General features: G+C 60.1%; 2 protein-coding genes and 1 non-coding gene across 6 annotated transcripts; all 3 read left to right on the forward strand.

The window, feature by feature from the left end:
• The first annotated feature begins 359 nt into the window (after positions 1-359).
• ELAPOR1 (endosome-lysosome associated apoptosis and autophagy regulator 1) lies at positions 360-18,475 on the forward strand. Of its 4 annotated transcripts, XR_010723774.1 has the most exons (24): positions 360-1,015; positions 2,410-3,057; positions 5,008-5,128; positions 5,948-6,140; positions 7,282-7,429; positions 8,020-8,100; positions 8,351-8,456; positions 8,537-8,686; positions 9,033-9,121; positions 9,192-9,369; positions 9,986-10,114; positions 10,197-10,287; positions 10,378-10,483; positions 10,563-10,700; positions 10,804-11,058; positions 11,675-11,848; positions 12,691-12,856; positions 13,486-13,582; positions 13,658-13,759; positions 14,141-14,267; positions 14,336-14,514; positions 14,597-14,762; positions 14,967-15,096; positions 18,405-18,475. XR_010723774.1 is itself a non-coding variant. In XM_066203690.1 (23 exons), exons 2-23 carry the CDS (start codon positions 2,518-2,520, stop codon positions 15,033-15,035), a joined length of 3,405 nt encoding a protein of 1,134 aa, XP_066059787.1. In that variant the 5' UTR covers positions 360-1,015; positions 2,410-2,517; the 3' UTR covers positions 15,036-15,295. The 4 variants fall into 4 exon arrangements, 3 of the variants coding, with proteins under 3 accessions (XP_066059787.1, XP_066059788.1, XP_066059789.1); XM_066203690.1 differs by lacking the exon at positions 18,405-18,475 and having other exon boundaries at positions 14,967-15,295; XM_066203691.1 differs by lacking the exons at positions 360-1,015; positions 2,410-3,057; positions 5,008-5,128; positions 5,948-6,140; positions 18,405-18,475 and adding an exon at positions 6,195-7,120 and having other exon boundaries at positions 14,967-15,295.
• LOC136301294 (small Cajal body-specific RNA 2) lies at positions 484-789 on the forward strand. The gene has a single exon (XR_010723835.1). It is a non-coding gene; the product is annotated as a small Cajal body-specific RNA 2 (non-coding RNA).
• On the forward strand, positions 16,071-23,981 carry SARS1 (seryl-tRNA synthetase 1). Its single transcript, XM_066203693.1, has 11 exons — positions 16,071-16,264; positions 18,405-18,475; positions 18,641-18,721; positions 19,260-19,418; positions 19,886-20,029; positions 20,321-20,476; positions 21,236-21,457; positions 22,067-22,196; positions 23,078-23,235; positions 23,322-23,451; positions 23,526-23,981. The coding sequence occupies exons 1-11, from the start codon at positions 16,129-16,131 to the stop codon at positions 23,678-23,680; spliced, it is 1,542 nt and encodes a 513-aa protein (XP_066059790.1). The 5' UTR covers positions 16,071-16,128; the 3' UTR covers positions 23,681-23,981.
• Positions 23,982-24,538: the final 557 nt, after the last annotated feature.

A 24,538-nucleotide genomic window follows, 5' to 3' on the forward strand; every position in this document is an offset into this window, starting at 1 on the left:
GGCTCCTGTGGGGTGGAGGGCTCCCATAGTTCTGGGGGTCCTGGAGTGGGGAGGATTTGTGCAAATAAAGTGGGGAGGGGGCCTGTGGGGTGGGGGATTGCTGAGTGGAGCCTCCTGGCCCGGTTCGTCTAGCTCTCTGGGGCCGGGAGCGATGTAGCCCCTCAGTGAGGGGCACGGGGGGCTGTGCCCTCCCCCCGGGTGAGTGTGTCCGGCCCCGCCTGCGCGCACGTCGCTGTGCCGTGTGTGCCCGGGAGGCGTGGTGCAGGGCGGTCCTCCGGGCGGCAGGGGGCGCCTTAGAGCGCCGCACTGCCTTCCCATCGTGCTCCGCGCGGCGACTGTATATAAAGGGCAGGGTCGGAAGTAGTGGGTGGTTGTATTGGTGGTTTTGCGAGCGTGTGCGTGTGCGTGTGCGTGTGCGTGTGCGTGTGCGTGTGCGTGTGCGTGTGCGTGTGCGTGTGCGTGTGCGTGTGCGTGTGCGTGTGCGTGTGCGTGTGCGTGTGCGTGTGCGTGTGCGTGTGCGTGTGCGTGTGCGTGTGCGTGTGCGTGTGCGTGGTGTCAGAGAGTGTGTGTGTGTGTGTGTGTGTGTGTGTGCGTGCGTGTGCGCGTGTGGTGCTAGCCACCTTCCCTACTCCCTACACGTTGATCTTATTTGATCGGCCGGGCCCCGCCGGGCCGAGGTGAGAAGAAAGTGCCGCGAAGCCCCCGGGCGCTGTGCGGCTGGGCCGGGTGGGATGAGTCGATCAGATAGGCGAGGCCACGGCCGCTGAGCGCCCTGCGATTCTGACCCGCGCCCACGTCTGCAGCCCCGGCTTCATCCCGGCCCATCCAGCGCCGGGCCACGTGTCGAGGCGGGAAGTGGGCCCTGCACCAGGCTCTGCGGGCTTTGCAGGGGTCTGTGCCAGCCTTGTGGGGCCCTGCACGCACCGTGCCATGCTGGAAGTCGTTCACCGGGCCCTGCAGCAGTGTGGGGCACAAAGGCTATGCACCACGAGCATGACTTCTGTGTTTTTTGGGGGTATGTGGTGATGGAGATAGCCATAGTGGTGACGAGAGGATGGCCACAAGGAGACATCGTGACAGCCACGGTGATGACTAGGGGATGGCCGTGGTGCTGACAAAGCTGTGATGGTAACCAGGGGACAGCCACTGTGGAGACAAGTACAGTTGTGCTGGTAATGAGAGGATGGCCATGGTGATAACTGGAGGACAGCTGTGGTGGTAGCAGGAGGATGGCTGTGGTTGTGACAAGGGGGACAGTAGGGTGGGTGACCAGCTGTGGTGGTAGCAGGAGGATGGCTGTGGTTGTGACGAGGGGGACAGTAGGGTGGGTGACCAAGGGATGGCTACAGTGGTTACAAGAGGGTGGGCATAAGAGGAGAGCCAGGGGGGTGAAAAGGGGATGGCTGTAGTAGTGACAAGGCTGTGGTGGTAACCAGGGGACAGCAGTGATTCTGGCATTACTGGGAGAAGCAGCTGCGGTGGCTGCTGATAGTGGGTGGCCCTGCTGTGAGGACACTAAAAGGGCGTCACCAGCTTAATGGTGCCTGGCAGGCTTTATCTACCAAGGTGACACTGCAGATGCTGTGGGGCATGGGCACCCCATGCCACTGTCACCAGCTGTGGCACAGCAGGCTTGGGGTTGTCCCCATACTGTCATGGGGACAGGCATGATCCCTTCCTGTGGCCGTGTCCCCTATGCCTGTGGTACTTGCTGGCATCCTTGTGTTACCACAGATGAACCAGTGTCACCAGTTTTCCCCAACTCACGGGGTGACTGTGCCACTAGAGTTGTGACCTCTGTGTTGCCTTAGGAACTCTGTCATCCATGTCCTCTTGTGACTGTGGCCCCCATATGCCTGTGTTCCCCATCTCCCTGTGTCACCATATCGACTGTGTCCTCTGTGTCCCTCGTGTTCTCATATTGCCTACATCCTTAAGGTCAAATGCAGTGTTTTCTTGGGGGTCAGTGCCTGTTAGCACAGAGTGTCTCAGTGCCCAGGGTTCCAATACTTCACGTCCCCCTATGTCCCCCATCTCCCTGTAGCCCCATATCAGCTGTGTTCCTAAGTGTTCCCCATTCTCCCATATCCCTTGTATTCTCCTTGTCCTGTGTCCCCCATCATCCTGTGTCCCTTGTGCCCCCTATGTCCAGAATATGCAGCCGTGTGTGTCTTGTCCTGTCCCCAGTGCAGTGGGGCTGGCCTGGCTCCATGAGGACATGGTCTGGGGACACACGAGCGGGACACCTGGTGGGGTGGAGGCAGCTCTGGGGTGCGGGGGGCTCATGACTCCCCTTCGCCGTGTCCCGGTCCTCCCCCAGCCCCGGGAGGGCAGGAGGAGGGATTGTTTCCGGGGGCGTGATGCCCCGCGGTGCTGTTCCTGGAATAACATTCCTAATTCCGTTCCCAGGGATAAATTCCCGATGCCGTTCCCAGGACCACGTTCCGGGGATTACATTCCCAGTCCCGTTTCCGAGGATACACTCCCAAGGATGATGGGGTTCCTGGTGTCGTTCTCATGGATAGCACTCCCAGTGTCGATGCCCGGCATCAATCCCGGGATACCATTCTCGCAGTCCTGTGCCTGGTTCCATTCCCGGGTGTAACCTTCGGCGTGCCGTTCCTGGGACTTCCATTCCCGTGTCTCTATTTCCGATACCGATGCGCGGTGCCGTTCCCACGAATCACATTCTTGAAAGCACCATTCCCGATGCCATTCTCATGGCGAGCCTTCCCGAAGGCGATGCCGGCTGCCGTTCCAGGGGGTTCTATTCGTGATCCACTGCCCGTTCCCGTTCCCTGGGGCGATGCCGGGCGCCGTTCCCAGGGGTGTTGTTCCCGGAGGCGGGGGCAGGTGGCGACAGGTGCGCGGAGGCCGGGCCGTTGGCGGGGGCGGGGCCGCGGCGCCGGTACTCGCACCGGCCGAGCTGCCGCCGTTGCCGCCGCCGTTGCCGCCGCCATGGCCGGTACCGGAGCCTGGTGGATGCTGCTGGCGCTGTTTCTGGCTGTCACCGTGTCACCCGGACGCACCGGCGAGCAGCTACACGTCTGCAAGGAGGTACCGGCACCGGGAAAGGCGGGGGGCGGGGGCCAACCAGTAACACACCACTACCACCACCCCTAAATTCCCCACACACATCCCGGAGATGAAACAGAGTCCCAGAGCACGGGGAGGCTGCTCCCTATGGGATGGAGGGGACAAGTAGGGGTCGGGGGTCCCGGTGGCACCGGCGGTGAGGTATCTCTTGTAGCGGGGACGGACTGGCCGACCTACTGGGGGCCCGAGGAGGGGGCTTTGCTCCCAAGGGCTTGGCCAGTCCCCGACGGGCTCCTTGGGGACCCCAAAAGGCGTCACCCCTTCATCGTCCCCAAGTCCCTACCCCTCAGACACATTAAGGTCTCCCCAAACCCTTCCTGAGTGCTGCTGGGGGGTGACAAAGAGCGGGGGAGACTATCCCAATGGCCACGTGCCATTCCCAGCCGAGCACACGGTGGCCAAAGTATCCTGTGAAGAAAAACTGTTACCAGGATCTGTCCACCTTGGGGACAGCAGGGTGAACCACCCTGTAATACTCTCACTGGGTTGTTCATCCCGTCCCCCCTCCCCACCATTTTCCTCCCCCCCTCCTCAGACCTGCAGCTGCTTTTAATCTGGGCCAAGATTTTTTTTTTTCTGTGATCCAATTATTTTTGTCCATGTTCCATGATCCGGAGCTGGAAACAATAGACTGGAGCTGGCACCTGCCCCAGGAGCGATCAGTCCCCCAGAGGGGGTGTCACCCTGTCCTTCACTAGGGACAACCGTTCTCCCTCCCCTGGCCAGAGCAGAGTGACAGTGGCTATTTGGGGTGCCCTCCACCCCCAGAGGCAACCTGGGGCTGATCTAGGTCAATTTGTGTAGATTTAATAAAAACGGGGAAAAGTTTAGGAAAGAGAAAAAATACTCTCTCCCCAAGGGAATCCCTCGGGACTGAGAGCAGTGTGGTAGTTCAGGGCTGCTGAAAGTTGGGGTGACCCTCTGGGTACCCCCAGGGTGGTGGGGACCTTCCCCTATGTCCTCACCCCAGGGCCAGGGGGACTCCATGCTGCCTGTACATGGGCAGGCGGTGCTGCAGGCATCACTCTGTCCCCACTCTTCCTTCTCCACACCCCTTTTACCTCTCCAATTCCTCTTTCCCCTCCATCCCCCCCATCCCCCTTTTCCCTCCCCCTTCCCCCCCCCCCCCCCCCCCCCCATTGCTGCATTTCCAGCTGACGGGAACATCAAAGCAGTTGTTTTCTCATCAACCTGCCACGCTCCAGCAGCTGCTGGGAGCACGAAGTTACTGCACCGGCTCTGACACCCCAGAGCTGCTGCGGTGGGGTGGGGAGCTCCCCCTGTATCCCAAATCCCAATACCACCACCAGATGTGGCCTTCACCCTGCCCACGCTGTCTGTCCCTGGCGTCACCTCACCAGCCTTAAGCCAGTCCCAGCTTGGCGCAGCTGGCAGGATGGTGGTGTCATGGTGGCCTTCCTGTCCTCAGCACTTCCCGGTTCCCCCTAGTCCCCCTTGCTCTTTCTTGCTATGCCCAGGGTGCTCCCAGGCTGTATCCAGGTTGTGCCACGGGCTGTTTGATGACCAAAATGTGTCCCAGCCACACCAAGGCACACCGAGGGGCGTGACCGTACCACGTGCTCCCAGGAACATTGGGGGGGCTGGTGCAGGGGGTCACCCCCACACCAGGGAGGGGGTGCAGGGCTGTTGCTGCTCTGAGGATCCTGGGCAACCCCAGCCAGATCATCCCCCCACCCAAACACCCCCATTTCCCAGCATCTCCCCATACTGATCTCCCCCCTGCCCCAGTATCCCCCCAACCCTAAGCACCCTCCCAAGCCCCCTCACCAGGCCCTGGGCACCACAGGACATTGCCACACCCTAACTCAAAACCATACCCACAGGGTATGGGGTAGCCCAGGAGGTCTCAGGGTGCAGCTCCCCACCATGTTCCCTTTCTGTCTCCTGCAGTCCGAGTACCACTACGAGTACACAGCATGTGACAGCTCAGGCTCGCGCTGGAGGGTGGCTGTACCACACACGCCTGGACTGTGCACTGGCCTGCCAGACCCTATCAGGGGCACTGAGTGCTGTGAGATTCCAACCAGGAATGGGATGGGGTCAGGTTGGAGGGTGGGAATGGCAGGGATGGGAAATGAGGTTGAGGGGAGGGAGAGAGCAGGGAGACAAACAAAGCCATTGTCAGCTCCACTGCAGGTAGCAACAGGAGGATGGAATGAGATCAGTGGGATGGGAATTCCCCTGGGATGGGATGGTAGAAGAACTGCAAACACTGGGATGGGATGCAGTAGGGATCACATACACACACACTCTCTGAGATGGGATGAGAGGGATGGAAATCACACACTATACCAGAATAGCATGGGATGGGATGAGAAGGATGGGAACCACACGCATACAGGCCCTAGAATGGGATAAGAAGGGTTGGAAATCACACACACATGCATGAGGATGGGATGGGAATCACACACACAGTCACCGAATTGAATGAGAGCCATGGGAATCACACCACACATACCTGGATGGACATCTCCCCATCACACACATGCACCAGGATGGGATGAGCAAGATAAGAATCCCTCTCACACAAACTCACTCACCAGGATGGGATGTGCAGGATGGGAATCCCAAACACATGTCCCCAAATCTTAGGGGTGCCCCAGCTCCATGGAAGAGGGTTGCATCCTGCCTTGATTGGGCAAAGCTGGGCATCAGGTACCAACAGTCACAGATGGGGGGGTTGCCTTTGTGGAATGGTCAGAATGGGGGTGCTGAGCACCTCCACCAGCTGGGAGCACTTGGAAATGCAGAGCTGAGGGTGGTGAGGCTGTAGCAGGATCAGGGGAATCAGAGGTGACCCTCCACACCCTGTGCCCCTCTCCATTGGCAGCATTCTCCTGCAAGGCGGGTGAGTTCCTAGAGATGCAGACACAGACGTGCCGGCCCTGTGCTGCAGGCACCTACTCACTGGGCACTGGTGTCCGCTTCGATGAGTGGGATGAGGTGCCCCATGGCTTCGCCAACGTGGCCACCAACTTGGAGGTGGATGATGTCTTTCGTGATGCAGCAGAGAACTGCACAGCGTGAGTCATTTTTTCACTGGCTGTGATGCCAGCACATGGGCACCTGGCATGTCAGGACTGGGTGTGGGGCACCCCTGTGCATCCATAGCACCCAGTTGCCCCGACACCCTTCTATGATCGTGCCCTGGAAGGTGACACCAGCAGGGCAATACTAGGGCCACCCTGGTCACAGCAAAGGAACACGCAGCAGCATCACCCCCTCCAGAAGTGGCATAGCCCCAACCCCATGGGACCCCCACATCAACATTCCCCAGAGACGGAACACCCATGGAGGTCCCCACAGCACCTGTGGCGGGGGGGGTCTACAGCACCCATGGGGGTCTCCACATCCTTGTGCCACCAGTCAGTGCCTTTTTTTACCACCACAGCCCTTTGATCCTCTCTAGCAATCTCTGAGCTCTTTTGGTTGTGCTGGCAGCCACCAGACCCTCCCAGTTGTTCCACAGCTATTAAACCTTCCATCAGCTGGTTGTACCAGTAGCCACCAAATCCTCCTACTTGTACCACAGCCATCAAGGTCTCTCAGTTGTACCAGCAGCTGCCAAGCCCTCCCAGTTGTTCCACAGCTACTGAACTTCCCACCAGCTGGTTGTACCAGCAGCCTCTAAACCTTCCTGGGTGTACCAACAACCACTGAACCCTCATGGTTGTACCAGCAGCCACCAAACTCTCCTAGTTTTACCACAGCCTCTGAACCCTCCCAGTTGTACCAGCAACCATGAAACCATCCCAGATAGACTGACAGCCACCAAACCCTCCTGGTTGTAACCACACTACTGAACCCTCCCAGTTGTACCAACAACCACCAAACCCTCGGTTTTACTGGCACCACTGCACTGCCCCATTGATGACCCTCTCAGCCATTCCCTACTCTCAGCAGCATGCTCCTCATCCAGCCACATTCCCAGAACAGGGAGACCCCACTCTCTTCTCCTTGCAGTCCACATGGCTCTCAGCTGGCCAGGGGATTCTCTCCAGGGGTATGTGTCTAGCTACCACACCTTGCCATGTCCCCAAGCTCCTGCGCCCCCCATTTCCCCCTCGCTTCCTGGGGACCCTCCCAGCTGTTCCTACAATCCCTGTCCTGCCTGTGGGGTTGAGAGTGGTGACAGCGTCCCTGGGGCCATGTCACTTGCCCCAGGTCAACGTGGGTGCCACTGGGGGACTACGTGGCCTCCAACACGGATGAGTGCACGGCCACCCTCATGTATGCTGTGAGCCTCAAGCAGTCGGGGACTGTCACCTTCGAGTACATCTACCCTGACAGCAGCATCGTCTTCGAATTCTTCGTGGGTGATGGGGGCAGGGGTGGAGGGTGTGGGTCCCTGGGGACATGGGAGGGTCCTTGGGGGCCATGGGAGGGGTCTCTTGGGACATGGAGGGGTCCATTGGGATATAGGAGGGGGTCCTAGATGGCACGAAGGGGTCCCTAGGTGACCTGAGGAGGGAGAGGTCCCTTGTGACCTGAGTGGGTCCCTGGGGACTCCTCAGGGGTCCCGGGGGACATGGGAAGAGTCCCTGAGAACATGATGTGCATCCCTGGGGACCTGGCAGTGGTCCCTGGGAACACGGGAAGAGTCCCTGAGGGCATCTCTGATGATGTGACAGGTGTCTCTGGGGACATGGGGAAGGGGATCCTGGGTATATGGGCGGGGTACCTGGGGACATCGGGGAGGTCCTTGCAGACATGGAGGGGTACCTGGGGACATGAGAGTAGACCCTGGTGACATGCGGAGAGCCTCATGGGACATGACAGTGGTTCACGGAGACATGAGGAGGGGTCCCTAGAAATATAGGAGGGTCCCTGGGAGCATGGGGGATGTCCCTGGGGACATGCGGGGTCCCTGTGAACATGGGGTCCCTAACACTCTCCCTCCAGGTGCAGAACGACCAGTGCCAGTCCACGGTGGAAGACTCCCGCTGGATGCGTACGACAGAGAAGGGCTGGAAATTCCACAGCGTGAGTGTCCGGTGGTAGGTGACACCGGGGGGAGGTCCCTCGGTGCTGCCCCGGCATCTCTTGTTCCCTCCCGTGGGAAGATGATGCTCCAGGAGGCCGAGGAGGGGGTAGTTGGTGGTGACAGACGGGGGTGCCACACACCCCCCGCCACTGGTGCCAGCCCCCTCCTCGGCAGTGGGATCCGCCACCCATGGCGCCAAACCCATCCCTGGCAGTGGGATTACCCAATCCCGTCGGGTCCCTCTCCCAGGTGGAGCTGAGCCGCGGGAACAACGTGCTGTACTGGCGGACCACCGCCTTCTCCGTCTGGTCCAAGGTGCCTAAGCCGGTGCTGGTGAGGAACATCGGCATCACAGGTGGGTGGGGGCAGGAAGGGGAGGGGTCTGGGGGGTCGCGCACCCCCCTCCCCGCTACCTGAGCCCCCTCCTGCTCCCAGGGGTGGCCTTCACTTCCGAGTGCTTCCCTTGCAAGCCTGGCACTTTCGCCCCCGCCGCCGGCTCAGCTGCCTGCCAGCCATGTCCCGCCGACACCTTCTCCGGCAAAGGGGCCACTGCCTGCCAGCCCTGCGACCCCAACACCTACGCCGGTGAGAGGGGACACCCGGGGCTCCCCCCTCCCAGAGCTGTCCCCCTAGTATGTGACCCTGGGTAAGGGAGGGGTGATGTGGGGAGCAGGGATGACCTGACATCCCCTGGTGGGACAGTGTTGGGGCCCCTTACAAATCTGTCACCTATGCTGGTGAGGGGCGGACACCCTTAGTCCCTGCATTCTGCGCTGAAAGAGTGGCCCTGGGGGAGGGAGAGATGATGTGGGGAGTAGGGAGAACCCACTACCCCTTGTCTGGGAGGGAAGACAAGGACACCCTGCATGGTGGGAACAGCACTGGGGTCCCTGGGCTGTGCTGGCTCACCTGTTGTATCCTACCTCGGCAGAGCCCGGCTCGGGGTCCTGCAAGCTACGCCCCCCCTGCACGGACAAGGATTTCTTCTACACCCACACGGCCTGCGACGCCAGTGGGGAGGTAATGTGGGGGCACCCCGGGGTGGCCCCCCTGTCCCCTGGTGTCCCCAGCTCACCCACTCCCCCGGCAGACCCAGCTGATGTACAAGTGGGCAGAGCCCAAGATCTGCAGTGAGGAGCTGCCGCAGGCAGCCTGGCTGCCACCCTCGGGGGTCAAGACTCACTGTCCCCCCTGCAACCCTGGCTTCGCCAAAGGCAACGGCAGCACCTGCCAGCCCTGTCCCTACGGCTTCTATTCCAATGGCTCTGGTAAGGCGGCCCCATCGTTGTCCCCAAAACGTGACTGGGGCAGCCTGGGCTGCTCGGGGAAGGTGGCTGCCACTCCAGTGCGGGGTTGTCCCCTCCTGTCCCCATGGCTCTAATAAGGACATCCCCATCATTGTCCCCAATGCGTAATGGGGTCCCTAGGGCTGGCAGGGGGAGGTGAATGCCACCTCAGTGCAGGGTTGTCCCATCCTGTCCCCATCATTGTTCCTAAGTGGTGACCACAGCACCCCAAGATGACAGAGCGGAAGGTGGTACCACCCTATGCACAGGTGCAGGGCTGTCCCTATGTATCCCACTTATTGTCCCCAAGAACATCCCAGTTACTGTCCCCACGATGTAACTGGGATCCCTGGAGCTGCCAAGGGAAGGTGGGTGCCACCTCAGTACAGAGCTGTCCTCTCCTGTCTCCATCATTGTCCCCAAAAGGTGGTTACCAGGGTATCCCAAGCTGCAGGGAGGGGAATGTGGTACCACCCTAGTGGAGGACTGTCCCCTCTTGTCCCCATCACTTGCCTCAAGGGGTAAGCAGGGCACCGCAAGCTGACAGAGGGGGAGGTGGGTGCTACCCCTGTGTAGGGCTGTTGCCTCCTGTCCCCAGCCTGCCTCAGCTGCCCAGAGGGCACTGAGCCGGCGCTGGGCTTGGAGTACAAGTGGTGGAACGTACTGCCCCCCAACATGGAGACCACCGTCCTCAGCGGCATCAACTTCGAGTACAAAGGCATTGCAGGTAGTGGCAGAGGGCTGTCCCTTCCCTGTCCCCTGCTGGGGGACTGCCAGGGACCCCTCTGAGCATCACTTCATCCCTGCAGGCTGGGAGGTAGCTGGGGACTACATTTACACGGCAGCCGGAGCCTCTGACAGCGACTTCATGATCCTCACGCTGGTGGTCCCTGGCTTCAGGTGAGGTGGGCACCACCAACAGGGTGTCCCCAGGGAGCAGGGGGGCACAGCCATGGGGCAGAGCTAGCACTGTCCCCATGCTGTCCTCAGCCCTCCAAGCCCAGTGCTGGAGGACACAGAGAGCAGGGAGGTGGCCAGGATCACCTTCGTTTTCGAGATGCTGTGCAGTGTTGGCTGTGAGCTCTACTTTATGGTGGTGAGTGGAGAGACACAGCAGTTTGGAGGGGACAGAGTGAATTCGGGTGGTGCCACCATCCATCCCCCTGTCCCCACAGGGTGTCAACTCGCACACAAACACTCCAGTGGAGACATGGACAGGCTCCACAGGGAAACAATCCTACACCTACCTTGTGGAGAAGAACGCGACCATGAGCTTCACCTGGGCCTTCCAGCGCACCCCCTACCATGAGGCGGTGAGGGACAGAGGGCCCTGCTTTGGGAGGGCTGGAGGGCCCCCATTTTGGGGGGGTCTGGTGGGGGGTGAGGGGCAGATGGTGATGGTGCTTTTGGTGCCAGGGTCGGCAGTTCACCAGTGATGTGGCCAAGCTCTACAGCATCAACGTCACCAACGTGCAGGGGGGGGTGGCCTCCTTCTGCCGCCGATGTGCCCCCCAGCCCACTGGGTCCTGTGCCCCGTGTTCCCCTGGCAATGCTGTGGACCCCAGCTCAGGCACCTGCCAGCCCTGCCCATCTGGCACCTACCTACGGGGTCACCCCTCTGATGGGACACCAACCTGCCACCCCTGTGGCCCTGGCACACGCAGCAACCAGGTGACTGGGAGTGGCAGGGGATCCAAGTGTCCCTAAGTGTCCCAATAGGTGATGTTAATGGGCCCCAGAGAAGTGACACCAGCCTCCCCCACACCCAAGATGTCCCAGATGCTGGCACTGGCCAGCACTAGGAGGGTGACACCATCACGGATGGGTGGCACCAGCCCCCCCCAGTCATCCGGGTGCATGACACTGTGTCCCCATGGAGGTGAAACCAGCCCCTTACAGCCATTCTGGAGGGGTGACAGGATGGGTGGGAGTGTGGGTGACAGTGTCTGACCCTGGGTGGGTGATGCCTTCGCTCCTTGGCCATCTCCAGGGAGGTGGCACCAGCCCTGTGGCCATCCTGGGTGGATGACATGGTGGGTGACAGTGTCTAATCCTGGGTGGGTAATGCCAGTCCCCCAGCTGTCCCCAGTGAGATGACACCAGCCCCTTCCAGCCACCCCAGATGGGTGACAGTATCTGACAATGGTGGGTGGCAGTGGGTGACCCTGGTGGGTGCCACTATGGCCCAGCTGTCTCTGAGGGGTGGTGCCAGCTCTCCACAGTCCCCACAAGGGTGTCCCCAGTGAGTGGCATGGCTGTCTCTGAGCTCCCTTGTCCCTGTTCCCAGCTGCGATCGCTATGCTACAACAACTGCAGCCTGGCACTGCCACTGCCAGGCCAGATGCTGCGTTTTGAGTTCCCGTCGCTGGGCATGGGTGCTGGGCTGGGCACCAGGCCCAGCTTCACCCCCAAGGGGCTGCGCTACAGCCACCACTTCCGCCTTAGTCTCTGTGGGCACCAGGTGAGAACCATGTGGACAAACACGTGCACACATGAGAATACACCCAGGGAGTGGGTACAGGCACCACAGGTGCAAACATGGGCACGTGCTTGCATGGTGGGCACTTAGGAGAGTGAGCACACACGGGAAGGAGGCCATGGAAACATGCATGCAGACACAGGAACACACCTGGGAAGGCACACAAGGGCACACACAGGAGGGCACAGGAACATGCATGCATGTTATGGGAACACACGTGGGCTTGTGGGTGGGTGGTCATGGGTACACAAGTGCAAATATAAGCAGACATGGGGGTGTGCGTGCACTCACAGGCACAGGAGTACAAACACAGGCACACAGGTGGGCAAGTGAGTGGGCATGAGCACGAGTGCAAACATGGGCACATGCATGGGCACAGGAACACAGGTGGGCACACGGGCACACATGGGCAGGAGGGCTCAGGAACATGCATGCACACATGGGTGTGTGGATGGGCAAACGCAGGCACACACCTGGGCACATGGATGGGACAGGGGAATGCAGGAGGGCAGACGTGGGCACACGTGCTCAAAGTCATGCAAACACAAGGACATGTATGCAAACACACATTCACATATGCAGGTGTGCAAATACAGGTGTACATGCAGTCACACCTGCACACACACACACATGCACTTGTGCAATCACATGTGCACAGTAACACACACACATTTGCACAGTTGTGCAGACACATGTGAACACTTATGCAGACACAGGTGGACACTTGTACACTGCACCTGCACACCTATGGCCCTGCACACACAAATGCCAGTCCCTTGTACACATATTCCTACCCCACACACATGTCGTGTGTGTCCCTGCAGGGCAGGAAGATGGCCTCATGTGCTGACAATGTGACGGCAGGTCAGGGGGGCCCTGCCCGTGTGGTCACCTCTTATGTGTGCCAGGCCATTCTGGTGCCCCCTGACATCACTGGCGCCCGTGCAGCTGTGTCTTCTCAGCCTGTCAGCCTGGGTGACCACCTGCTGGGTGAGCGGGGGGAGGAGGGGGGCGTGCCCTGGGACACTGGGACACCCTGGAGTCACTGAGACACATGGGCAAGATAAGCACTGGAACACCTTGGTGGCACTGGCACACCAGCACTGGAACACCCCTGTGGGACTGGGACACCCTTGTGGCACTGAGAGTGGGACACCTTGTTGAGACTGGGACACCCTGGCAGGAAAGGGACCAGAAAATCCCAGTGGCATGGGGACACATGGGTGGGACAGGGAGTAGGCTACTCCAGTGGCACTGGGATTTCCCAGTGGGACTCAGACACCCTAGTGGGATTGGGACACTGGCACTAGGATATTTCAGCAGCACTGGGATACCTTGGTCGCACAGGGACACCCCAATGGGACTGAAATACACCCTGGTGGGACTGGGACACTACAGGGGCACCTTGTTTGGGATTGGGACATTGTCACTGGTATACCTCAGTGGGATTGGGATACACTGCAGAGGGACACACTGATGGGACTGGGACACCCTGTTGGGATTGGGATATCCTGGTGGCACTGGGACATCCTAGGAAGACTGAGACACTCTGGTGGCACTAGGACACTGGGACTGGAACACACCCCAGTGGGACTGGAGACACCCCTGTCCTCCCACAGGTGTCACCACCAGTTCCGTGCTGGACAGCATCGTGTCTCCCCCAGAGCTCTTCCCTCCTGGCCACCCTGACCTGCCTGACATCATCTTCTTTTTCAGGTGCAAGCAGGTGACAGGGGGTGATACCCACACAGTGCCCCCACTGTCCTTCTGACCCACCATGTCCCCTGGCAGGTCCAACGACATGACACAGCCCTGCACTAGTGGCCGGGCCACCACCATCCGCCTGCGCTGTGACCCCCTGCACCTCGGCACTGGCACCCTGGCTGTTCCCAGGTGGGGAGGGGACACTGGGGACCCCGAGGTGGGTTTTGGGTGACCCAAGCATCTCCTGCTGTCAGGGTTGGGAACATTCTTGGGGTGCTTTGTTTTGGAGACACCACTGTCACAAGTGTCAGAGTCCCTCATGCTGAGGTGTCATCTTGGCTATGTCACGGGTGCTCTGTGTGTCCTCAGTTGGCAGTGAAACAAAGGAGACCCCGGGGGAAGTCTGGGGACCCCCAAGGTCTCCTGCTGTCATGGGTAGATCCTTCTTAGGGGTGCTTCACTTTGGGAATACCACTGTCATGGTGTCTCGACCCTGGGGTGTCTCCTTGGCTGTACTCCCCACTTTAGGGCGTTACCACCACCCGAGCCCCTCTTCTTGTCCCTCCCCAGCAAATGCCCTGAGGGCACCTGTGATGGCTGCACCTTCCATTTCCTGTGGGTGACGGCCGAGGGATGTCCCCGCTGCTCCAGCTCCCACCATCGCCCCATTGTCGGTGCCTGTATCGGCGGTGTTCAGGTACCTCCCCGTGCCCCGGGCTGGGCTGCGGCTCCTGCAGCCTCTGAACCCCCTTTCCCCCCCACCAGAAAACCACCTACGTGTGGCGGGAGCCCCGGCTGTGCCATGGTGGGGATGCCCTGCCACCGCAGGTGATCCAGGCGTGCCGGAGTGTGAATTTTTGGCTAAAAGTTGGAATTTCCACTGGGACATGCGTGGCTGTCTTGCTGGCCACACTCGCTGCTTATTTCTGGAAAAAGACTCAAAAGTGAGCAATTGGCAGCGGGATTTGGGGACATGGGGACTAGCACTGTCACGGGGGGGGCTGATAGCACAGCCTGCATTCCCAGGTTGGAATACAAATATTCCAAGTTGGTGATGGATGCGGCGGCCCGGGAGAGTGAGGCGACATCGCCTGACAGCTGTGCCATCATGGAGGGAGAGGACGCGGAGGACGAGCTGCTCTTTGCCACTGAAATGTCACTTTTTGGAAAACTTAAAGCCCTGACGGCCAAGGTGAGGGGTGGGGTTGGGGGGGATGGAAACATCCCTAGAGTAGCCACTGGACAAGCCATGGTGGGGGTGGGATTTGAGGATGGTTCGTTCCTCAATTCCCCATCCCGGGGGGCTCCAGGCCTCTGTTTCCCCAGTCCAAGAGGGGCTCTGTACCTCCGTTGCCCACCCCTGGGGGCACCGGGCCTCAATTTCCCCATCCCACAGCGAATGCCAGATGGATTCGACTCGGTCCCGCTCAAGAGCTCATCCAGCAGCACCGATCGGGAGCTGTAAGAGGACGGGGGAGCACCCTCACATCCCCCAGCCCTCCCGGGAGCTGTGACAGGGCAGAGGGGTACGCACAGACACCCCACCCCCGGGCAGCTGTGAAGGGAAGGGGGGGTACCCACAGCCCATCCCCCCACGCCCCTCAACGTGGCCTTAGGGACCCGCTTCGGACCGGAGCTTCGTTATGGCTTTTGTACGTGTGTCCCCACCCGTGCCCTCACCCGTGTCTTCCCCATCATGAACACCCAAAAATGCCAAATACAGGAGTGGGGTTTGTATAAGGGCTCCATGTGTGTGGGCACACGGGGGCAGGGGGACACGCGTAGGGGGTGCGGGGAGCTGAGCGTGGGCACTCAAAATGCGTGGGGCGAGGGTGTGGGGGTGTGAGCGGGGTGTCATACAAGTGGGAGTGGGTGCCTAGGGGTCGGGTAGGGGGTGCACACGTGGGGGAGCAGCGGAATTTTGACTTCCATCTGCACGCCCCCTCATGGGAGAAGGGGTATAGGGTTCACCACATGGGTGGAGGCACCAGGACCCCGCCGGAATCTCCAAAGAGGGGACAGTGGGGTGACATGTGGTGCCATGGACAGCCACAGTCGTGGGGTGCTGTAAAGGGAGGTGGGGCGGCTCTTGGTAGCCCCGTGAACAACTGGGGTGCGGGGCGTCCTCGGGTGGATCCCCAGAGCCCACCAGCCTCACTGGGGAGAACCGCGGGAGACCCCCCTGGCGGGGGTGCTCAAGGATGCTCGGGCCCCTCCAGACCCCGCCATGTCCTCCCCAAAGCCTCTCATACCTTCCCGATACTCCAGTCCTCCTGCTCTGCCTGGGCCTCCAGACCGGCTGGAACCCTCCTTGGCGGGGGTCAGGGGTGCTCGGACCGCTCGGGCTCCCCCGACCCTCCAAATAACTCCCAAACCGCCCTTGGCCCTCCCTACCCCCGTTCTCCCGTCCTGCCGCGCCACCTCCACCCCACCAAGGGGCGCTGCTGCACGCCCGCATGGCCGGGGCCACACTGCAGCCACGCCTCTTGCCGCGCACGCGCGCGGTGCAGCTGTCCCCGCCGGTGTTCCCGGTGCCGCCGCCGCCGCCATCACCAGCCATGGTCCTGGACCTGGACCTGTTCCGCGCCGACAAGGGCGGAGACCCCGCCATGGTGCGGGACATGCAGCGCAAGCGCTTCAAGGACCCCGCACTGGTGGATGCGCTGGTGCGAGCGGACGGCGCCTGGCGGAGGTGTACGTGGGGGTGGGTGGGGTGGGAGGGAACCTTCCGGCTGGGGGACCCCTGAGGGCTTGTCACCCCATTGTCACACGCGGGCATGTCTCCCCCTCCCGGTGCCTTTCCCCCCCCACCCCGTCAGCCTGGTGACCGGTCCGCAGGTGACGGGGACCCCCACACCATCGCCTCTCCTCGGGGATGGGGGATCTCCTAGGGGTCCCTCTCTCCCGCTCTCCCTTGCTACCGAGGACCTGGAACCGGCGCCCACACTGATCCACGCACCCCCTCGCTGAGATGGGATGACCTTTAGGGGAGGTCTTTCCCACCCTCCTCAGCTGTTTGGTGATTCCTCCGCAGCCCTCGGGGATCACCTCGGTGGATCATTGCCCTCGGACTGGATCCTGTCGGTAGATCGCAACAGACACCGAGGGCTTGTCCCTGGGTGGATCCCCCTCGCCCCTAATCCCAGGGATTGAGGTGGGAGAAATTCTCCCACTAGAACCGCCTTCCCTCCTCCCAGGCTGGGGGGCAGATCCCAGCTTCTCCTTAGCCCGCACGTGGATCCCGTCCCATTGCGATCCCCAGGGATCCGCTCCCTGCACTGCTACAGGATCCTGCTAGGTGGGAGGGATCCTAGACAGTGCCACCCCCAGATTTTTGGGGGTACACCCACACCTGGAAGGCTTGGGGGTGCAGGAGCCTCCTCCCCGTGGCTCCCGGCGGGATATGGGGCAGCGAGATCCGCATCCAGCTCCGACAGAGGGTGCCGGATGTGGAGAGGAGTTGGAAGGCGGCAGGAGTGGGTCCTCCCAGACCCCGCTGTTCCCAGGGCACCCCAGCATTCCACTGCTGCGGGATGAAAGTGGCGCTTGGGGCTTCCCTTTAATGCGTTCGCCTTGATGTCCTGCTGGGATCTTGCCCGGCTCCGGCCGTGCCCTCATTTTGTCCCAGAGCGTTTCATCTCACGGGATCACACGCTTCCCAGCCTCCTTTCCGCGGGCTCTGTATCCCCGGGGCGGCGGTGCTGGAGAACGGCGGGTGGCTACAGGGTGACGCAGGCTGGCGGGATGCGCTGGCTGATGCAATCCCGCGGCGCTGGTGCCGTGGAGCCCGTGCTGTGCCTGTTGTGTTCTGTTGTGTGTTCCCTGGCTCTGGATCTCCCGGGGACTGATCCCTCTCACTGATGGGGTGGCTCGTTCTCAGTGTTGGGTGTCCCCAGTCTGACCTGCCCTGGGTCTTGGGCTCTGCCCTTCCCAGCCCTGGGGTCATGAAGGGGGAACATCCATGCTCCCCTCATCCAACACCCCCTGAATCTCGTCACTGTGGCCTCAGATCGCAGGATCTGCTCAGCCCTTAGCAATCCCATCCTGCTGAGGGAGGGGTCTCATCACAGTGTGGGGTCCCAGTGTGATGTGGGGGTTCCATCCTAACAGGGGAGTCCCAGCATGGGGGGATCCCATCCTGGCAAGGGGGTCCCAGTGCAGCATGGGGGGCGGATCTCAACCTGGTGTGGGCATCCCAGCCCAGCATGAGGGTCCTAGCCCGACATTGGTGGGGGGAGTGGTCCCAGTGCAGTATGGAGGTCCTGTGCTGATGGGGGGGGGTCCCATCCTGATGGAGGGATTCCTGTCTTGGCAGGGTGGGGTTCCCAGTCCAGCATGGGGTTGCAGCCCAGTGTGGGGGATCCTAGCATGAGGTGGGGATCCCATTCCAGTGCATGGTTCCCAGCCTGCTGTGGGACTTACAGCCCAGTGTGGTAGATCCCATCCTTTCATGGGGGTCCCTGTGTGTAGGTTCTATCCCAATGTGGGGGTTCCAGCCCAGCATGGGAAATCATAGTGTGGAGTTCTCATCTTAGAGTTGGGATGTCCCATCCCAGCGTGGTCCCAGCATGTCATGGGGGTTTCCAGCCTGGCATGGAGGTCCCAGTGCAATGTCACTCCAGGTGTTTTCCAATGACATCCCTACTCCCTGCAGTTCTGCTTCACATGATCAACCTCTCTCCTCCCAAAAACCCCAAGCCTGGTGCCTGTGGTCATTCCTGGAGCTGCCATTCCCACTGCTGCTCTTGTGGGGGCTCCATATCACCTCTCTGCACCAGATGGGGGCCCCAGCCCTTCTCCTACTCCAGGTGACAGTCGCTGCCTTCCTTTCCAGGCAGGTTTCGTGCTGACAACCTGAACAAGCTGAAGAACCTGTGCAGCAAAACCATTGGGGACAAGATGAAGGTGGGGCACAAGTGCCCTGGGTCACCTCATGGTGGGACATCACCAACTGGTGACATCTCTCCTTCTCCCAGCCCTCTAGCCTCTCCCTTGTGTCACTGAGGGATGTTTTCCCCCTGGAATTTTACTCTTTAACTCTCCTGGGATTCCTTTTTCCTCCTGCTGCAGAAAAAGGAACCAGTAGGGACAGATGAATCGGTACCAGAGAGTGCACAGAACCTGGATGAACTCACGGCTGATGTCCTGGCGGTGAGTGAGAAGCCTCCCTCCACTGTGCCTACAGTTTGTCCAGAGCTTTGCCTGGAATTGCCCAAACTGGTGGCCTGAAGTGCCCACCAAATGAGGGTGCCTGATGCCCCAGCTGGGAGGGTCTTTTATCTCCCAGTCCCACACCAGCAATAACTGACTCTTCCTCAGTGTCTTTGATCTCCCCAGCATCGCTGTGTGTCAGTCAAGGGCTCATCCCTGGGAATTTGAGCAGCCTCAGTCCATTCGTGTCCTCAGTGTGTCCCTCCCTGCCTGCTCTGATCCCAGTTTGGTAGTCACCCTGGTTAATGAGTGCAGTGCTGGCTGCCATGGGAGCAGCTCAGGCCTTCCAAAGCCTAGCTTGTTGCCTCTTTGACCCTTCAGGCTGTTCTTGAGTGTGTCCAGCCCAGGGACTCACTCCAGAATCTGTGGAGGGTCTAAAATTCACCATGCTGGGCCCAGGATTCCCTGTGCTGGGTGAGCAGGCCCCTCTTCCCAGTGGTCTTCTCCCCCCCCACCTCATCCGAAGGTCTCTCTGCAGTGTCTCCAGGTATCCCAGATAAAGAAAGTTCGGCTGCTCATTGATGAGGCCATCCTGGAGTGTGACTCTGAGCGCCTGCGGCTGGAGGCTGAACGTTTTGAGAGCCTCCGGGAGATTGGGAACCTCCTCCACCCCTCTGTGCCCATTAGCAATGACGAGGTGGGACACGGGAAGGGAGGTGGGGCTGGGTCAGTGGAGCCAGGAAGCTCACAGTGGGAGGCAGGGGGCTCCCAGTGGGGGATCCCCCAGGCCGGGCTGGATGGGTGGGTGGCTGGATGGGCGGGTGAGGGAAATCTGCATGACAGGCCGGTATTTCCCACTGGGATCAGACAAAGAGCAGCTCAGACAACTCTGGGCACACCATTGTTGGGGGAATTCATGGGAAAGGCGCTTCCTGCGGTGGGGACGGGTCTCCCTCCGCTGCTTCCATTCATCCCACAGTAATATTTTGCCGGGAGGAGCAAAACTGGGCCAGGCTTGCTGCCAGGTGGCCGCACAATAAGCTACAGGCTGGAGTCTGAGCTCCCAAAGTGGGCCCAGTGTGATCCAGGGGCTAGTGTCACAGTGTTCCAGGGCACTGAGGATGTGATATGCTTCCACTCCTCTTTTTCTCTGGGTTCCTGCAGGATGTGGACAACAAGGTGGAGCGGGTGTGGGGTGACTGCAGCTGCAGAAAGAAGTATTCGCATGTGGATCTGGTGGTGATGGTGGATGGCTATGAGGGGGAAAAGGGCACTGTGGTGGCTGGCAGCCGTGGCTACTTCCTTAAGGTGAGAGCTGTGACCCCAGAATGATCGGTTTCAGAGGGGAATGAGGAGGGACAGGGGCCTTGGGTTCTCCTACCAAGGAGAAGATGGATTATGGGAGTCTCCATGGTGGGCATGTGGGATGGACTCTGACCACAGTGGTGCATCAGGATCTGTTTCTGCTGCAGTCTGGGGTGACACTGAGCCTGGCAGCCATTGCAGCTCTGTGGGCTCCATGTCTTCTGGACTCTCTGAGCAAGGAGAAGTGGCCCAGTGGGGTGTCTGTGTGACAAGCAGTGTGACCCTTGTTCCCAGGGCCCGCTGGTGTTCCTGGAGCAGGCACTGATCCAGTATGCGCTGCAGAGCCTCCGTGCCCGGGGATACACCCCGGTGTACACCCCCTTCTTCATGCGCAAGGAGGTGATGCAGGAGGTGGCCCAGCTCAGCCAGTTTGATGAGGAGCTTTACAAGGTAAGGGATTACTCCAGATTTGGGACCGGACTTGGGAGTAAGCCACTCCCACAGGGCTGTGGGGAGGGAGGCAGCAAGGTCCCGTCTGCCCTGGCAAGGCTGTGGTGGTGGCAGCAACGGTAGCAGTGGTTCCTTCCCCTCTCCTTGGGATCCATCTCCCCGTTGTGATGGTGATGATGTGACAGGGAGTTGTCTTGTCTGGGGGTGGTCCATCTCCATGGGAAACACTTTGTGGTGACACTGCAGTGACAAGGAGGTGGCTCATCTCGGGTCCATTTCCATGGGTGACACACTGTGATGGCCATGAGGTGACAAGGAGGCAGCTGGTCTCTGGAGTCCATCTCCATTGGTGACATGTGGTGACAAGGACATGGCTTATCTCTGGGGTCCATGTTTATGGGTGCCACATGATGGTGATGAGGTGACAAGGAGGTGGCTCATCTTTGGGATCCATTTGTACAGGTGACACATGATGGCAGTGCAGTGACAAGGAGGTGACATGCTCTGGGGTCCATGGGTGACGTAGGTGACAAGGAGGTGGCTTGTGATGGTGATGACGTGACAAGGAGGTGACTCATCTCTGGGGTCCATCTCCACGGGTGATACAGGTGACTTGTCCCTGCCATCAGCCCCTTTGAAGGATCAACAAACTCCTCCTGTGATGAATTCCCAAACCATCTGGCCCTGGAAAACCTCCCTGCTGGTCCCTGGAGGTGCAGGAGCAGCTAGAAGAGGGCTGGTGGCTCATGTCCCCTGCAGGTGATCGGGAAGGGCAGCGAGCGGGCGGAGGACAGTTCCATCGACGAGAAGTACCTGATTGCCACGTCAGAGCAGCCTATCGCCGCCCTGCACCGTGATGAGTGGCTGCGGCCTGAGGACCTGCCCCTCAAGTACGCGGGGCTCAGCACCTGCTTCCGCCAGGAGGTGGGATCCCATGGCCGGGACACCCGTGGCATCTTCCGCGTCCACCAGTTCGAGAAGGTGAAGGAGCGGTCCTGGCAGGAATTCAGGGTGTACTGAGGGTTGCTGTGGGGTCCCAGTGGGAATTCAGAGTGTACCCAGCATTACTGTGGGGTTCCAGTAGGAATTCAGCACGTTCCAGTGGGAACTCATGGTGTATCCAGTGCCACTGCAGCATACCCAGCAGGAATTTGTGGTGTACCCATTGTGACTGTGGTGTTCCAGCAGGAAGTTGGGGTGTATACCCCATATGACTGTGGTGTTCCAGTGGAAATTTAGGGTGTACCTGGTGTCAACTGCAGTGTTCACATTGGGAATTCAGGGTGTATCCAATGTCACTGCAGTGTTCCAGTGGTAATTCAGAATGTTCCAGGTGTAACTGTGCTATTCTAATGGGAATTTGGGGTATTACCATAATGTTCCAGCAGCAATTCAGAGTATTCTGGGTGTCACTGTGGGGTTCTGATGAGAATTTCTGCTATACTCAGTGTCACCGCAGGTTTTCAATTGGAATTTAGGGTGTCACCGTGGGGTTCCAGTTGGAATTTGGGCTGTACTCAGTGTCACTGTGGGGTTCTAGTGGGAATTGGAGCTATACCTGGTGTCACTGTGGAATTCCTTCTCCTGCAGATAGAGCAGTTTGTTTATTCCTCCCCCCATGACAACAAATCCTGGGAGATATTTGAGGAGATGATGGCCACAGCTGAGGAATTCTACCAGTCCCTCGAGATTCCCTACCACATCGTCAACATTGTCTCAGGTAGGGGCTCCTGTGTCACAGGGGGTCGAGGAGGTCCCTGACATTCTTCCCAGCATGGCAGTTTTTTGTCCCTTGCTCATTGCTATCCCCATACTGAGGAGGAAGAGAAGGGGACATTTTGTTTTCTGTGGAATCCTCAGCCTTGCTCTGGGTCGGTGGCAGTAGGTGTGGGCACTGCTGTGATGGATTGCTCCTGCTGTTCCTTCCAGAGGGACAGTTGGAGTGTCCCAGCTCCTCCTGGAAATGTTCACAAGAAAAAGATCTCATTTAAAAGCTCCCTATGGCTGAGTGGGGCCCCTTTATCCCCTTGGCAGAGTGAGAGCCCCACACTCCCACAGTCAAGTGGGAACCCCACTTCCCCACAGTTGAGCAGGAATCCCTCATCCCTGTGGCCAAGCAGGAATCGCAGATCCCCATGGCATAATCCCATTTCCCCGTAGTCAACTGGGAAGCCCATGTCCATGTGGCTGAGAAAGAGCCCCATGTTCCCATAGCTGAGTGGGAATCTCATCCACATGGCTGAGAGGGACCCCCACATTCCTTTGACCAAGTGGGACCCCCATATCCCCATGGCACAGCAGGAACCCTATGTCCTGTGGCTGAACAGGAGTTCCCCATCCCCGTGTCTGGGCAGGACTCCCATACCCCCACATCCCCATGACCAAACAACTTGTGGCTTGTTTACCCTGTGGCCAAGCGGGGACCCCACATTTCCATGGCTGAGAGGTAACCCCACATCACTATGGCAAAACAGGAATCCATGTTGGATCGGCACCAAGCTGCAGGAGTGACTTTGGAGGCTTCACCCTATCCTCTGCCCCAGCATAGGCAAATTCAGGATGGCAGTGAGACCCCCCCACTCAGCACTGTCCCCCCTCCAGGCTCCCTGAACCACGCAGCTAGCAAAAAGCTGGATCTGGAGGCCTGGTTCCCTGGCTCTGGCGCCTTCCGTGAGCTTGTCTCCTGTTCCAACTGCACTGACTATCAGGCCCGGCGCCTCCGAATCCGCTATGGCCAGACCAAGAAGATGATGGATAAGGTGAGGCTAGTGGGCATGAGGGGGTTCTTCCCGTGTTCCTTTGCTTTCCCCACGTCACACGTGTCGCTTGCATCCCCCTGCCACAGGTAGAGTTTGTGCATATGCTGAATGCTACCATGTGTGCTACCACCCGTACCATCTGCGCCATCCTGGAGAACCACCAGACCCCTGAGGGCATCCGCATCCCTGAGAAGCTCCAGAACTTCATGCCCCCAGGTAACATCCCCCTGTGCCCTCCCTGTCCCCCTGCTCCTTGGCGGCGGGGTGACAGGGGTCCCTTGTCCCCCCAGATCTGCGGGAGCTGATTCCATTCATCAAGCCGGCACCCATTGAGCAGGAGCTCTCCAAGAAGCAGAAGAAACAGCAGGAGGGGCGGGGCAAGAAGAAGGCAGGGGGGGGACGGGATCAGGTGCTGGAGGAGCAGATGAAGAACATGGAGGTCTGAGGGTGTTCCCCCTGCACCCCAAGGACTTTGGGGGCCTCCCGAATCATCTCATCTTCATCGCCAGGCTGTGCCCTGCACCATCGTCCTTGCCTAGGAGGGGAGTCACTGTCTGTCGTCCCCCCGCCGTGTCACAAAGAACTGACACTGTCAGGCTGCTGCCCCTCTTCCTATGTGTCCTCTCTATCCTGCTTAGTGGGGCCGGGATCCCCCATGTGTCCCCCTCTCACTCAGTGGTGTTGGGGACCCCCGTGCCCACATAATATGTCCCTCCTCCATCCAAAATAAAGCCAAGAGTTGCTGACCTCTGTGTTCTTGGGGGTTCCGAGGAGGGAAGGGGGAGGGTCCATCCCGGGGAGGTGTCTCCGCTGCACACCACTCTTCCTCCCCCTCCTCCCCCGCATTCCCTTCTCCCCATTCTCTTTCCCTCCTGCCAGCCCCTGACAAAGCCCCTTTGTGATGCAAAGTGGGACCGAGGGTCCCCAGCCTTAGCCCCAGCTGCTGCCCGCCCCCACTCCGGGCTGGGCTGACACACGGGAGGGTTGTCCTCTTCCATCCCAATGCGGGGAGCCCTGGCTGCGCCTCGCTGCGTGTGCGTGGGCAACACCCGGCTGGGCCGTGGGTGTCGGGTGGAACCGGCGGGGAGCGGCCCAGTGAGTCACCGAAGCCCCCGGCGAAGGTGGGGAGGTTCCGGCGCTCCAAGAACCGCCCCGGCGCTGGGGGGCCCCTCCCCGGTACCCGTCGGACCCGTTCTGCCGGGGGGGACCCGACTCCGCGCCGCCTGCCTGCACCCACGCCCTGGGACCGGCGCCGGCTGGGGGCGGGGGGGGAGGAGCACCTACGGACCTCGGGGTTCCGGCC

The sequence above is a fragment of the Chamaea fasciata genome, unplaced genomic scaffold (genome assembly GCF_029207755.1).
Source record: "Chamaea fasciata isolate MVZ Bird 193981 ecotype frontalis unplaced genomic scaffold, bChaFas1.0.hap1 SCAF_25, whole genome shotgun sequence".
NCBI classification, from domain to species: domain Eukaryota; kingdom Metazoa; phylum Chordata; class Aves; order Passeriformes; family Sylviidae; genus Chamaea; species Chamaea fasciata.